The sequence below is a fragment of the Trichoderma gamsii genome (genome assembly GCF_001481775.2).
Source record: "Trichoderma gamsii strain T6085 chromosome Unknown Scaffold_44.2, whole genome shotgun sequence".
Taxonomy (NCBI): Eukaryota; Fungi; Ascomycota; class Sordariomycetes; order Hypocreales; family Hypocreaceae; genus Trichoderma; species Trichoderma gamsii.
In genome coordinates, this window is record NW_020171381.1 from 59,995 (window position 1) to 74,723 (window position 14,729).

At 49.2% G+C, this 14,729-nt stretch overlaps 4 protein-coding genes across 4 annotated transcripts; 2 read left to right on the top strand and 2 right to left on the bottom strand.

Annotated features, from left to right (window-relative positions):
- Window positions 1-175: 175 nt before the first annotated feature.
- On the bottom strand, window positions 176-4,088 carry TGAM01_v209257 (hypothetical protein; the record flags this gene model as incomplete). The annotated part of the gene is made up of 3 exons (XM_018801938.1): window positions 176-1,263; window positions 1,331-3,548; window positions 3,615-4,088. The coding sequence occupies 3 exons, from the start codon at window positions 4,086-4,088 to the stop codon at window positions 176-178; spliced, it is 3,780 nt and encodes a 1,259-aa protein (XP_018664763.1).
- Window positions 4,089-5,318: 1,230 nt separating this feature from the next.
- On the top strand, window positions 5,319-7,067 carry TGAM01_v209258 (hypothetical protein; the record flags this gene model as incomplete). Its single annotated transcript, XM_018801937.2, has 5 exons — window positions 5,319-5,621; window positions 5,725-5,819; window positions 5,867-5,966; window positions 6,037-6,426; window positions 6,483-7,067. 5 exons carry the CDS (start codon window positions 5,319-5,321, stop codon window positions 7,065-7,067), a joined length of 1,473 nt encoding a protein of 490 aa, XP_018664762.2.
- Window positions 7,068-7,553: 486 nt separating this feature from the next.
- Window positions 7,554-9,651, bottom strand: TGAM01_v209259 (hypothetical protein; the record flags this gene model as incomplete). Its single annotated transcript, XM_024550519.1, has 4 exons — window positions 7,554-7,728; window positions 7,801-8,903; window positions 8,960-9,122; window positions 9,203-9,651. The coding sequence occupies 4 exons, from the start codon at window positions 9,649-9,651 to the stop codon at window positions 7,554-7,556; spliced, it is 1,890 nt and encodes a 629-aa protein (XP_024404726.1).
- Window positions 9,652-11,121: 1,470 nt separating this feature from the next.
- TGAM01_v209260 (hypothetical protein) lies at window positions 11,122-14,669 on the top strand (the record flags this gene model as incomplete). Its single annotated transcript, XM_018801935.1, has 2 exons — window positions 11,122-14,309; window positions 14,381-14,669. The coding sequence occupies 2 exons, from the start codon at window positions 11,122-11,124 to the stop codon at window positions 14,667-14,669; spliced, it is 3,477 nt and encodes a 1,158-aa protein (XP_018664760.1).
- Between the last annotated feature and the right edge of the window lie 60 nt (window positions 14,670-14,729).

The following is a 14,729-nucleotide window of genomic DNA, read 5'->3' on the forward strand; positions in this document are numbered from 1 at the left end:
GCCAATCCCTACAATCCAGTCTCTTCCCCCCTTTAACCGTTCAATGTCTTACAAGATTATTTCTCTTTTCTCTCTCCCCTATTGCTTCATTCCATATCTTTGATTTGTCGTAGCTCGTATATCTTTTCACCCCCCTTCTTCTCTCTCAGCAGTCTATGATAACTTCACCTGCCCCTTACCGCGGTTTCTTGTGATCCACCTGTTGTGTTGAGAAGGAGCAGAACTTGTCCTTGATTGCAACAACTTCATACGTACCCTCCTGGCTAGCTTTGACAACCTTGCTGTGGTCATACGAGATGTCATGTCTAGTTTCGAGAATGACGCTTCGCTGTCCCTTCTTGGCGTTGCTGCTTCGTGTGTAGGTGAATTCGAACGGAGGAGTGCCCCAGAATTCGAAGAGAATATCCACCTCGTTTCCTTCATGGATATCCACCCGAGACATCTTGCCACGGCTAATCTGCACGCTAGGTAGAGGATGGATTGTTACAGGAATATTCACAGAAGCGCGACATTCGCTAGCCTTGTCAGAGATGCTGGTAATAGTAAACTCGCCGGGCTTCTCGGCAATACGCCTGAAGCTAGTTGTATGCGATTTTGCATTCCACTGGCCGTTGAAGTCATAAGCAATGTCAAATGGCGGGGTGCCAGACAGGGTGTACGCGATACGCTCGCCGATGCAGTAATCTTTGCGTGACTCCAACGGATATATCGAAGGGGCATCATACAGTTGGATTTGTATAGATGGCCCACCAACATCATATTTCCTCTGGCAGCCTCGCGCATCTCGGACAGTGCGAAGGAGCAGCTGCTGGTTGCCCAGGCGCAGATGCTGGCGTGGAATAGACATGCCATAGTTGTTGGTCTGAATTGCGGGGATTCGATAGGTTTCCGGGGTAGATCCAACTTGATGCTTGATTTCCACTTCGACGTAGAAGGGTGGAACACCAGTAAGTGTGATGGGGATCACATCTTCTTGCTCTTGCTCTTCTAGGCAGTACTTGAATGTTTGACCTGGCTTGCCGAAAGCGGCAGTAGGCTTGGCATTTACGCGCTGCTGAACGAGCAAAGGAGTGAAGTGCTTATCGCTGTTGTAGAGGTTATCTGCCAATTCAGAAAACTTGTAAGTGTAGTCGCCAGCTTTGGATGTGTCCATAGCAACAGCCGCCTTAGACAAAGCAGCATCAAAGCGTCTTTGGCTAAGGGAAGCAGCACCCTGCGCTGGCTTGTGTCTAACTTCATATTCAACGTGGAATGGAGCCGATCCTATGTTAATAAAGTTAGCATACTGCGCAACTATTCGACATATTATTCCTTGGGAATATAAACTCACCTTTGAGGCTGATTTCGAAGCCATCGATATCGCCTTCGCAAATTTCTTGTTTAACAAACACGCCAGCTTTAGACGACGTGATGCTGTTGGATGTGACAACGGATATCTCTGGCCTGGGGAACCAGTCTACCTCGAATTTAGAGGCTGTAGGCTCAATAACACCGGGGCATTGCTTGTCAACGATATCAACGAGCTCATAAGTGCCTCGCGACCGAACCAGAAGATAGTCATTCGGTCCGTTTATCGTCTTAGTGATAATGTCCGAAGGTCCATCCAAGTTTCGATAAGAAACGGTCCACGGTCCTTCACCTTGGAGACGAAGTGGCAGGCGAAGAGCGGTGTCCTCAACAGCCATTATGCTGTTCTTCTGCTCAATCAATCCAAAGGCGCCCCGTGGCCGCTGGCGACGCACCGAAATCTTCATCTGGTCTTGCAAGAAAGTTCGGCATCCGCGTTGATCCTGAACACTGCTAAGAGCAAGAATATATTCTCCACCCTTAGTAAGTGATGATGTCTTGATCTTAAAGTGTGAGTCCTTGATATCCGTTGCACGTGCGGGCTTGCGTTTGCCATCGTGGATGATTTCCCACTCTAGGCTGAACGGCGGCTCTCCGGCAAGCACGACATCCACATCCACCTCAGACTCGAGACATGCGCTGATTGTCTTCTCACGATTCGAGATATATGCGGATGCAGCCGGCTTGACCACCTGCTCCAGGACTTTGTCTTCGCCTGTCAAGGGCAATCCGGTGTATACATCATCGTCAATAGACCTAAAGATGTACTTGTAACGCCCAGCTTTGCGAGGAACGAGTTCAATCTGAGACCTCAAGGCATCTACGCGATGGGCCTGTTTCTCAACATGGCCGTCGGAGATGACATCGTATCGTACGGTGAATGGGGGTGTGCCGACGAGATCGAGATCGACGCGAAGACCAACAGAGTTGCCAGCACATTTGTCCGCTATTTCTTCCGTTCGGATAGACAAATGAGGCTCCAGCGGGTTCAACAGCAAGCAAGAAGAAGGTTCATCTACTTCACCCTCGCAAGATCCGCTCGAAACAGACTTCAGCGTGTAGAGACCAGGCTCTGAAACTAGCGGCTTGTCCATCGAATTCTTCGCAGAATGCCTTCCAATTGATACCTGGTCGCCGTGATCGCCGCTGTTCGTTATTGAATCGATGGGTGAGAACTGCCAAGTGATTTTGTGAGAAGTATCCTCCACGCGGCCAGTGAGACCAAAACTGATGGGCAGCTTGGCGGCGCGACCCTTGGCTACTCTGAGGGGGTTTCTCAGATCGCAGCCTTGCATGCGAATCTTGGGCCGTTCCTTGACGGAAAATCGTTGAGAGAGCCATTTTGTCTTTGGCGAATCCAGTTCCTCATTTGCGTCCGCATATTTGACGGCATTGCCGAATGCGTCGTGAACTTCTTCTACCAGATATTCCCATTGTCCAGCGGTGGCCATGGATTCGTTTAGCTTCACTGTTACCTTCTGAGGTTTGACCCAAGAAACGTCATCGCCATTGTCGAAGCCTAGACCGGAAGTGCTGATAAGTGGCGAGGTGAAACCTTCAGGCTGCAAGCTTTGAAAGTGGAAGGCATGATTCTTGCCATTAATCGACCGCGAATATTGTATCTTTAGTGGCGGTGTTCCAACAACATCGAGCGATAGGTTGGACAAGTCACGAATGCACCGATCCGAGGATTCAGCGGTCTGAATCCTGGCCTGTGGACAAGGCACCACATACGTATCCCTAATCGGCCTCTGAACCTCAAGCTTGTATTCATCCAGCACCTTGTTCAGTCGATAGACACCCGGCTTCTTCACCGGATATATCCATTGGAACGGAGCAGCATCTGGATCCGCGTTGTTTTCTCGAATCAGCTTGGCCACCTTGTTTATTTCTCGGCTCGAAACCTTGATTATCTCTTCCTTGCCGGTCTCAAGATCGAGACGTAAGAATTCGACTTCAACGGGTACAGTGGCGTTGAAATAGATTGGAAGAGCGACTTGGCTTTTGCCTGACAAGCAAAAGGGCGAGTGGTCGGGATTGAGGACGGCAGAACCTTCTGGAAGAATGTTGATGATCTGTTTTCCCATAATCAGGGAGTTGTTGTTGAGGATGTTGGAGACCTTGACGTGGTGCTCTGAAACTGAAATCTCGCGATCGTAGAGGACTTTGGCAATGCCGAGGAGCCAAGGCTGTAGTGGAAGCTAGAGCTCAGTTAGCAATAGAGCGTATGGGATGGGAAAGCCAACGATGTATGTGAAGCAGCGTACCGGAATATTGAACATGAGCATATAGTTAGTAACCACATGTGACGCAAAAACACCAATCACTACCAGCTGGGAGAGCTCCAACCAGGGAATCCGCAGCTCTGGAAGCCCGAAAATGAAAGCAAAGTCGATGAGGATCCATTTCATGAACAGCCACCCAGAGCCATTGCCGTCCTCTATCACCTGTAGCCAGTCGTAAAGCTTCCATGCCCACAGCAAGATGTAAACAGCAAAGGCGTAGAGGCGTTGCTGTGGTGCATCGAGAAGCGTCAAAGGAATCACTGGAGCGTTGCCGGCGCTGCTGCGAGGCGCTGCACTTTCGGGAGCTGAAGGAAGCTTCGCCATCCTGTTCGACGCGGCCGCCGAGATGAACTTTGATATCGCTGGTGGTTCATCGTCGTCGTAGTCGGTGCGTCGTCTGTTGGCGGGATATGGGGTTGACTGGAACCCAGACCGCAGGCGAGAAGGCGCGCTCATCGCATTCCGTGGTGCTGTGAGACTCTGCACAGAAGCATCGGTAGATTGAAAAGGATCGCACTCGAAAGGCCTCTGCGCGGCTGAGCAAAAGCAGGCGGATTGGCGCTGTTCTAGTGCCTTGCGTTGTCGCGTGTCTTGGATTCGGGTTTTTCAACAACCAGGACCTGCTTGGTGTTTGGCCAAGTTTACATAATTTTTCGGTGGATGCCTTTTTTTGGGCTCTGAAATTCCGACACGTCCAGACGCGACTTCTGCTAGCCCGCTGAAACAGGCTCTGAAGCTGCTATTGCGGGGGGGCTTCCAGGCCTGGCACTCAGTGGCTGCGCTATTCCTCGTGCGCTGATTGGGCAGAAATGGAGATCCCTGGATGGGATGACAAGCAGCAGCCTTGGGCTTAGAGCTCAATCCCTCGGCCACGAGGCTCAGTAAAAGCTTCAATATCAAGAATAGCCAAAGACTTTGTTTTTACAGCATGATCGAGGTGGCAATTCTGGATTGATTTTGTTCAAACTATCTCGAAGGTGCAGATCCGCGCGGCACTTTTTCGTCTTCTACGACATTGCCTGATAGCTTCCTCCCACCAAGATAACAGCGCGTACCTATGTACATGTACCTGTGCAGATAATACGACATCTCTCTTAGCGTTTCCCTCCTATTGGAAGACTTGGCTACATCAATCATTCGGTGATGAAGAGGCCGAGTATGATTTGCAAAGCCTAACGAGTGAAGCGGCTTTCTTGAGTCTCCAATTCGTCTCACAATTTCCAAGATCCACTGCTCGCCGCCAGTGAATTGGTCCTTCATGCTGCCATGGCCAAGAGCACATTATCTAGGTGTGTCAGGTAACCACGTCCCTTTGACGATATACTACCTTCCAAAGAAAAATATCCCATACACTTCCTCCTGTTGCGAATATCGCTCAATTCTCAACATGGCGCATACATGACAATGCAAATGCCTTTGCCGAAAGTTGTTTATTACGTCGTGACCGCATGGTGGCAAATGAACCAGCTTTGTATCCTGTCAATCTTTGTTCCAACTTTCTCAAATTCAGTCCGAGCCCTTCTATTTCTGCTCCGAACAATTTATCTTTCTTTATCTTTTCGTGGAATTCTAAGTTACCCCCGCCTCTTTTGTCTGCTTATAAAGCTGCTGGAGCTATCTTTGAAACTTAATCACTGACAACTCATTTGTCTCTCCATCTTCACGTCTGCCATAATACCTTCCATGATGTCTAACTTATCAAAAATTAGTGACCCGAGAAATGGAGACAATGAGGCCCCTGAAACGCCTCTTCGTCGATCATCCCGACAAACGCTGGCCTCAGCAGTTGACAAAACGCGTGAAGCATCGGCTGAAACCGCGTCTACGAGTAGCTTGAGCGAGCCGCGGCGAAATCCCAAGCGCAAGGCTGCTGAGGTTGCAAGAGAGTCTATAAATCTTCCGGATAATCTGCTTGATGAGGCACTACGGCCTCTCACTCCAACAGATATTGAAGAATGGGAGGGTTGGGTTGAGCTCGAATCCGAACCTGTAAGTTTTATCCATAGGCGTGTTGCTGCTTATCATCAAGATTGAACATTTTAAACTTGTTTGGCTTCATTGCACAATTTTTACAAAGTACTGATATATTTAGGCATTCTTCAACGCTATTCTGCAAGACTTGGGCGTCAGAGATGTCAAAGTTCAAGAGCTTTTCAGCATTGATCAAAGCTGGATAGACATGTTACCGTAAGCATTTGATCTCTTATTGCTATCGAAAACTAACAATGTGTCAGAAAACCAGTGTACGGTTTGATATTTCTCTTCCAATACACTCCCGAGTGGGACGACGATGAGGGGGAAGATGAGACTGGCTCATTATGGTTCGCTAATCAGGTAAAATGGCCTCTTTATGAATCCTTAGAGCCGTGTATTTACTGATCTTCGTCATCTTGAAACATGTCAGACTACCAACAATGCCTGTGCTACGTTTGCTCTGCTCAACATTGTTATGAATGCGCCGCACGTCGAGCTAGGCGACCAGCTTCGGGAGTTCAAGCAAGCAACTAAAAATCTCAGCACTGTTCTGCGAGGCCACGAAGTCAGTAACAACAAGTTCATGAGAAGCATTCACAATTCTTTCACCAGGCGCATGGATCACCTCAATGCCGACCTTTGGCTGGAGAATGCGGTATCAGATACCAAAACAAAAAAGGCAAAAACGGCATCCAAGTCGTCAAAGAAAACCAGCAAGAAGAAAAGAGCGGACGACGCTTATGGATTCCACTTTGTTGCATATGTTCCTGTGGATGGGCATGTTTGGGAGCTCGATGGGCTCCAAAGCAAGCCACATCGAGTAGGTGAGTAAAACAACCCACAAAACGCAAACAATCACATGAGAAGGTAAACTAGCAGGCTAACCAATCTTCGTCATCTATCAAAGGCCCAATTGAGTCCGACGATGTCTGCTGGACAAATATCGCAAGGCCTCAGATTGAAGGTCGAATATTGCAATATGAGGAAAGCCAAATTTCCTTCAATCTCCTAGCACTTTGTGGTAGCCCCCTGGCTCTCCACTCTCGCTCCATTGCTCAAACGGTCGCATCTATACGCCAACTTGATGAGCAAATGAAGCACAACGCGGAATACGCAAAGCTGCTAGATGGCGAGAAACCCGTCTTGGATTTGACAGACCAGAGTCAGCTATCTGAGTTTAGTCTTCGTAAATCAGATATCGAGGATGTGACATTACCAAAGTCGACACAAAGCAGGATATTACATGCCACGAAAAATGTCGATGACGCTTACGACCTTCGCCAGCAATTCGTCGTCGATACAAAGGTTGCAATTGGAGAACATAGAGCTGAAATAATATCTTTGGCTGAAGATCAACAGAGAGTCAAGGATCGCAAGAAGGACTACGGACAGGCATTACACAGATGGGTACAGAAGCTCGCCGAAAAGGGAATTCTGCAAGAGGCCATTGAAAGTTCATAGAGTTGCGTGCATGTCTTGGCAGGGATGAGAGCAGGGCTGGACACGGATGTTGAAAAATGATGGGTGTTGAATCGATCATATCGATTCATATGGCATTCAATGCAAGACGAATTAAGTTGGAGTACTTACCATACGATACACGTGTGAAAAATTAGGATCAGTCTCAAAGGTGACCCGTAAAAGAGAGAATATTGCTAACCGACCAAGTAAGTCATTGCTGTATATCTAATCTATCCGCCATTTTTTTTCTCCCTGGTTAAGTTCGTGAGAAACCTGCGAGATGTGTTTTACTTTCCAAGCCAAGCCAAGTCCAATGAGGAAAAAAAAGAAATCCAAACACCAACGAAAAGGAATCCAATTATTGTCAAGCTCACAACCGTAAATCTTTCATAACTGACTCCAGTTTACCATCATGTATCTCGCAATTGAAAGGGTATATATTTGTAATTGTCAAAGCGAAAGAGGGAAAGGGAAGCCTTGTTGGGTCTAATCCTGTGGAAACTCCTCTCGGATGTTAGAAACAAACTTGCAGGCAGCGGCATCAAATCTTTTGAAATATTTCCCGGCCGTAGGGAACATGTCTTCCGTAACTAAAGTAGAATCAGAGATGGTGTCGATGTTACGAGCAGATACAATATGCGGTTCTGCCTCTGCAGCAGCTCTAGGGGAATGTTAGCAGGGTACTAGACATGGCAGAAGTCGTAAATCAGAAAAGGGCAACTCGGAAACTTACATGCAGCTATAAAAGAACCCATAGCGAGAAGTGCCGGGTGGAATAGGCGGACCATCTGCTGGGTCCTCGAGACTGAGGTCAAAGTAGTTCGATCGCGATGATTTCCTCTCATCCCAGCTGGTAATGACGCCAAGCCACCCATATCGACGATGCCGGAACACTTGGCCAATTTGAAGCCCGGGGCCGCTCCGGTTATTGCAGCGATCCCTTCGGTATACAGGCGGCGGTATACCATCGAGATCACGCATACCTTGCCAAAAATGCCAGGGGTTGATAGGGCCACCAGGGCGGGTGTGGTGGCGGCGGAATCCATCTCGCGGGGTACTGATAACTTCACAGAACCGTGGCCACAGATATTTCTCAACCAGCCAGGCGTCTTCTGGGTAGACATCGGGGAATCGTTTTAGAAATTTCTCCAACCGGTCAAGCCAAGTCGTCCGGTCTGGGCGATTTAATATCAGCATTGCCCACGATGCAGCGTACGAGCAGGCCGTAGCATTCGTATGGCTATTTCCGTTCAGGAGCTGGATTGCTCTAGGTGCTAGCCGATCGTGCATATTTGGTATCCCCAAAGAAGCCGAAATGTTGTGTGCCACTCTTATTGCCATTCTTGAAGCAGGAACCGGGGTGGTGAACTGTACGGTATGCTCTGCAAAGCCTAGCTGGCCCAGAATCGATTCAAGGTGAGCAAATCGGACTTCATCGTCGCTACCATATGGATCGAGAAACATTCGCTGAGACGAAGGATCTGATTCGCCAGCAAGGTCCCCGTCCAAGGTATAACCAGTCGGTGCAGATATGATGGCATGTACATGAGATGGAAATGAGCAAGAGCTAGCATCGATCCCGAGTCGTGCTGCCACACAGCAAAATATGGCTGCAGAGACGATAGGAAGAGAATCATGGTCCGGATCGCGCAAGGCTTGACCAATAAGGCAATTTCTCAAGTTGCGGTAATCGTTATGTGGATCATTCAACCCCGTGAGATTGCGAGCGCGAAGCCAGCGGACCAATGTCAGGGCCTTTTTTCGAGTTGAATAATTGAGAAACCCTCCATGGCTGAGCCGAAAAGAAGCGGCAATATCATCAAGCATCCGCGCAATCTAATAGAGTTAGCGATACATACGTATCCTACAAGAAGTTTGGGGCCAGAACATACATCATCAAGATCACCAGGTTGGTCATGTAGGACGAAAAGATCGAATGCACCGAGAGCCCTTTCAAGCTGCCGGGTTTTGAGACGCAACTCCCACGGTTCAGAGGACTGCGCGATTGAATCCCATTCTTCAATGGCCGCGTGCTTATGAACCGCATCTAGGACCCTATTGCTAAAATACCTACGCCTTTGTGTGAGATTGCATGGCTATTTAAAACGGCAACTGGAGTAGAATGTGAGCTTTACCTTCTCGCTATCCAATCGTCAGCAGTGGTGGGTGCTTGGCAGTTTTCCAAGAGAACATCCTTGGCATCATAGCCGAGCCGACTTATAGTTTCAAAGCCTCGGCCACGGTGGACCTTGGTTCGAATAATTTCATCCAAAGTTCTGGATACTTGTTTGTTGACGCCACTCCTGCGGATATAAAGCCATTTCCAGAGAGTCCTTTGAACCTGAGCTGCTAGCCTCTTTTGAAACCTGTGGTGTGGACTCCAATATTTGATAGAAGTGCGGCAGTGATACTTCCAGAGAAGCGGTTCATTGGCAAGACGGTAGAAGCGACGCGACACGAGCTGGACGCCGGATAAGTTGTCTTCGGGTGAGAGATAATAAAGAACGTGGCCGATAATCTCATCAGGCATCTGCTCAATTGACAAGGCAGCAGGCCCATTGTCATTGATTTGAAGGTGCTCCATAGCTGCTGCAGCGCTGGATCTAAAGATGTTATGTGAGATGACGCTTTTTGACTGCTGCTAAAACGAGAAAAAGCAGGTCTCAGCTGTGACGCGCTGCATCCATCAAAACGATGTTCCTATCGTTGCGACAACGCTGACAGCTGCAGACTCTAGAGCGTTATCATCAATACAAAGACAACTTCTGTACTTGTCCACGCCTCAATAGATAGAGAGAGCACAAGTTGATTAAGGTAGACAAGACAAACCTTGTCATTTATTCTCGGACTGCGGGCAGAAATCTGGGGCCGCGATGATGGAATGCCCCACAAGCGGTAGATACACCTATGCATCTATCAGCAAATGTGCAATAAAGCGATTTATTTTGGCCAGATGCGGCGTTTACGGCGGATAAATGGGGTCGACCCGATTGGCTTCAGCCGCAAAGCATCGACCTAGGCCTCGCTTTGGGCGTTAATAACTCTCCTTGCCCGAGATCATAGTGGAGAAGCTTGGGGTTTATATGATGGAAGAGCAAAGAGCTAATGAGAAAGAAAAGTACAGACTCTAGGTATATCCAGAGTTGATTTATATTAACCTCAAGGATCAGCATAGACTCGAAGTCCCCCACTACGAACAAGCTATCAAGTCATCCGCAGCATAATCGATCCTGGCTTCCATACAATCCGTGAAGATTACTCTGTAGATAGTCTATACTGCCCATGGTTTTATAGTGCGTGTTTCCATTGCCCATACAACATGGTGTGGTTACAATCTGTACGCGCGCCTATTCGCATATAGAAACATTTCCCGTCGCTATCTTAAAGCTTCTTCAGATGGCTAAGACGCCAAAACCCGTATTGCGTCACTCAAGAGTAAATAGTGGTAAAGGAAATTCGCCGTAACCATGAGCAACGCACAAGGCTTGTGTTATGATGGATTAAGTTTTAGACCAGCCAAATTATACCAGAACGAAAGAGAGGGATTCCATACAAAAAGAAGTAGTAAATCAGAAAGTTAGAATCGAAGCTATCTGTAGTGCACAAAGCTTCCAGAGAGGGGCCCCTAAAACGCTGAGCCGTTGTGCGGCGCTAGTCCCAGGCTGGCAAGAATGTAAACAAGACCTAGCGCGATGCAATAAATGTCAACCGCTGCTTCTGCCAATGCATCTCAAAACCTTCAACACACCCCGGCTCATTCATTCTACGCAACTGTCTCGAACGTGCAGAATCGGACTATACAGACTGTGCTCTGCTTTTAACCAAATATCACTACTCTATACATTTCTTACACCCTGCACTATCCGAATTCAGACATTGCCCACAGAGCAACTCTACCGTTATCACCACCACTTGCGCCCGAATCAGCTGTCTCGGGATCAGGCATCGCCCTCGGTGCCCGAGCTAGCTCACATCGCGTTCAAATCAATCTCACATAACCCTTCATCGAATTTTACATCCGCCCTCGGGATCATCTCCCAGACTCGCCGCCACAATGGCCCATCAAGGCTTTGGCGGCGTGCTCGACACACCGCAAAGCAATTTTGGCGACGCGACATACCTTAGCCGACAGCCCGATTTCGCAGATATATCTCAAGAAGCATCGTTCTTATCCCCTGAAAAAGACGGTGACCTACTACAACAGCTTCGCAATGGCGGACGTTCCAATGGAATCAACATCAGAACACCCCGCCAAAGACCAGCACTTGCGGACCGCCGAAATCTGCCATCAAACATTGGAGGAGGGGAGTTCACCCCGTTACTCAAGTCTGCTACAAGGAACAGCACACGGAGGAATGGTAAGGAGAACAGTACTACTGTGGCCGCCACACCTGCAGCGCTACGGAATTTACTTGAGGACGAAATGACCCCCCTTCCCCGAATAGATGGTTCCGCCTACTCAACACGCAATGCGTCGTTCCTAGACAACGACTTCCCACCAATCGCCAGCAGTGCCAGCACAACGCCAATGGGCCCTCCGCCGCGCAGGAATATATTAGACAAAGGTCCTCTGCAAGACGGAAACCAATTGTCACTGCGAGAACAGGAAAATGTTATAGACAAGATCGAGAAGGAGAACTTTGGTCTCAAGTTGAAAATTCACTTTCTTGAAGAGGCCCTACGGAAAGCAGGTCCTGGGTTCAGTGAAGCTGCCCTCAAGGAAAACACGGAGCTCAAAGTCGATAAAGTTACTATGCAAAGAGAACTCCACAAATACAAGAAAGACATAACAACTGCAGAGCGTGAGCTGGAAAGTTATCGTCAACAAATGCTTGAGTTGAGGGAAAAAGCAGAGCAGAAATACGCCAATAAGGACCAGCAAGCCGAACTCAATACTCTGCGAGAGGCCATCCAAGCTCGTGAGTCTGATATCGAGGAGCTACGAAGTCAAGCTTCAAATACTCAAGACCACCAGGAGAGGGTAGAGACGCTGGAAAACAACGTTGTGGACTTGGAAGCCGAGCTTCGTGAAAAAGATCGCATGCTAACCGAGCGAGAAGACGAGCTCGATGATTTGAGAGAAAAGCTCAACGATCTGCAAGAGACCATCCAAGCTCGCGAGTCTGATGTCGAAGAGCTACAAAGCCAAGCTTCAAATAATCAGAACCACCAGGAGATGGTCGAACAGCTGGAAAACAACGTCGTGGACTTGGAAGCCGAGCTTCGTGAAAAGGACCGCGTGTTAACCGAGCGGGAAGATGAACTAAATACTCTGCGAGAGACCATCCAAGCTCGCGAGTCCGATATCGAGGAGCTCCAAAGCCAAGCTTTAAGTAGCCAAGACCACCAAAAGAGGATAAAATCACTGAAAAGCAACTTTGTGGACTTGGAAGCCGAGCTTCGTGAAAAAGACCGCGTATTAACCGAGCGGGAGGACAAGCTCAAGGACCTGAAGGTTCTACAGCAAGCAGCTCGCGACTGGGAGGAGAAAGCGGAGTGGATGAAGGAGAGGATGAACTCTGCTTTGTCCCAAAAAGAAAAGGCCGAGGCAGCTTTAGACGAGCTGCAAGAAGAGATGGCCAACAAGTCAATCATGACCAAGGGACTGTCTCGGCAGATAGAAGAAAAGGTGACTCGGCTGCAGGAAGAGCTTCGGAAGTCTAGCGAAGAGTATACTGCTCTAGAGCTGGAGGCGGCTCAACTCAGTCAGGAGAATGACGAGCTCAAAGCGACTGTGCAAGAGCAACTATCGCTGCTAGAAGACGCTACGCACAGTCAAGAAGAGGTCGCAAGTCTCAGGCTTGACCTTCTCGAGCATCAGCGCTATATTGAGGAGCTGATCGCGTCTGAGGCCTCCTTGAGCATGAAACTGGAGCAGCTAAACCGAGAGCGATCTCTGGCGGGAAATGCCGTGCAAAGCCAGGAGGAGATTGAAAATCTCAAGTACGAGATGCTCCAACAACAGGAGCTCATCAATCATCTCGAGGCCGCAGAGGCTACTCGGCATAGAGAGTTGGAGCAGCAGCAGCGGCTACGCGCAGAAAACATGGGGAGCCAAGCAGAGATTGAGAGATTAAAGCGCGAAATAGTCCATCTGCAAGAGGAAATCGAGAACATCACGGCTTCCGAAACTGCTCTACGAGAAGAATTGGAGCAAGAGCAGCAACGACAAGCAGAATACGATGATGCGCTGGCTGAGGTTGACACTCTAAAGGAGAAGATTCTCGAACAGCAGCGCTTCATCGATGATATCGTTGCTTCCGAGGCCTCGTTGCAGCAAAAGCTCGAGCAAGAGCAGCAGCGAATTAAGTTCATGCAGATTCGAGAAGAGGCAAATAGGCCTAATCGAAACCTGTTCCAGAGGCAAGAGCTTGTCGACAAAATGATTGCCTCTGAAACCCTGTTGCGTCAAGAGCTTGACCGAGCCCAGCAGTCGCATATTAAGAGCACTAAAAGCGCTTTGCAGAGTCGGGAAGAGGTCGAAAGCCTCAGAGAGGAGATGAGAATGCTCAAAGAAGAGGCAAAAACCCTTGAGGACGACGTGCTTCAACAGCAGGAGCTGATCGACGACCTCATGGCTTCGGAAGCTGCCCTCCAAGAAGACCTCAAGCGCCAACAGGAGCTTCGTACAGACAGCGATACGAACACCAGGGCCGAGATCGAGGCTCTCGAGCAAGACGTGCTCCAGCAACAGGAGCTCATCGACGAAATGGTCGCTTCAGAGGCCATTCTGCGACAAGAACTTGAGCGGGAGCGCCGGAGCCTTGAACGAAAGCAGCAATCGCAGGCAGGCGGCAGCAGCAAGCAAGGCCAGCGTCTACGAGAGAGCCAGGCCGAGGTCGAAAACCTCGAACGTGACATAATAGAGCAGCAAGAACTCATCAACAATCTCGTCGCTTCAGAGGCCGTCTTACGGAGCAAACTCGAGCGTGCGCGCACCGAGCGAGCAGCGTATCGCATGAGCGTGGAGAAGATGCAAAGCGATATCCAGCATCTGAAGAAGGAGGCGGCGGTCGGGACGCACAAGTTGAGTCACCGCTACGGCTACGCTGACAACGAGGCGCTGGATACCATCGTGCGAGCCTCAGAGGGCGCTCAAGTCCGGCACAAGAAGGAGCTTCGCGGCATGATGCTTCAGATGGAATGGATGCAGGCCCGGTGGGAGCGCGAGGCGTCTCTTCGCTCGGACGCAGCATATGCGAAGAAGTTCCTTCAGCTACAGCTCAACATTGCACATGCTTGGTATGTTTACACTTTTCCACTCCCATATCAATTGACCTCAAAACACAACATTTTGCTAACGAACATTATAGCAACAAAGCTCAGCTCCGCGAACTCGAACACATCCGCACCAAGGTCCTCCAAAGCCGCAAGCCTCTCACTCTCCCCCAACCTCCTTCCTTCTCATCATCCGGTGGCTCCTCCTCGCCCAAGCTCAAGACCTTTCTCATCATGGCCCGCTTCATTGCGCGAACACGCATCGCTGCCCGCAACTGGGCCGGTCAAGAAGCCGTCCGCCAAAAGCTCCGCACGGCAATCGAAGAAAAGCGACAAATCAAGCGCTCAAAGCAGCTCAAAGTTGTCGCCGCTGACGTCTATTAGACGGGCGTTTCCATATGTGCTGCGTTATCATTGCCCGCACATGTGATGAACCAGTCAATA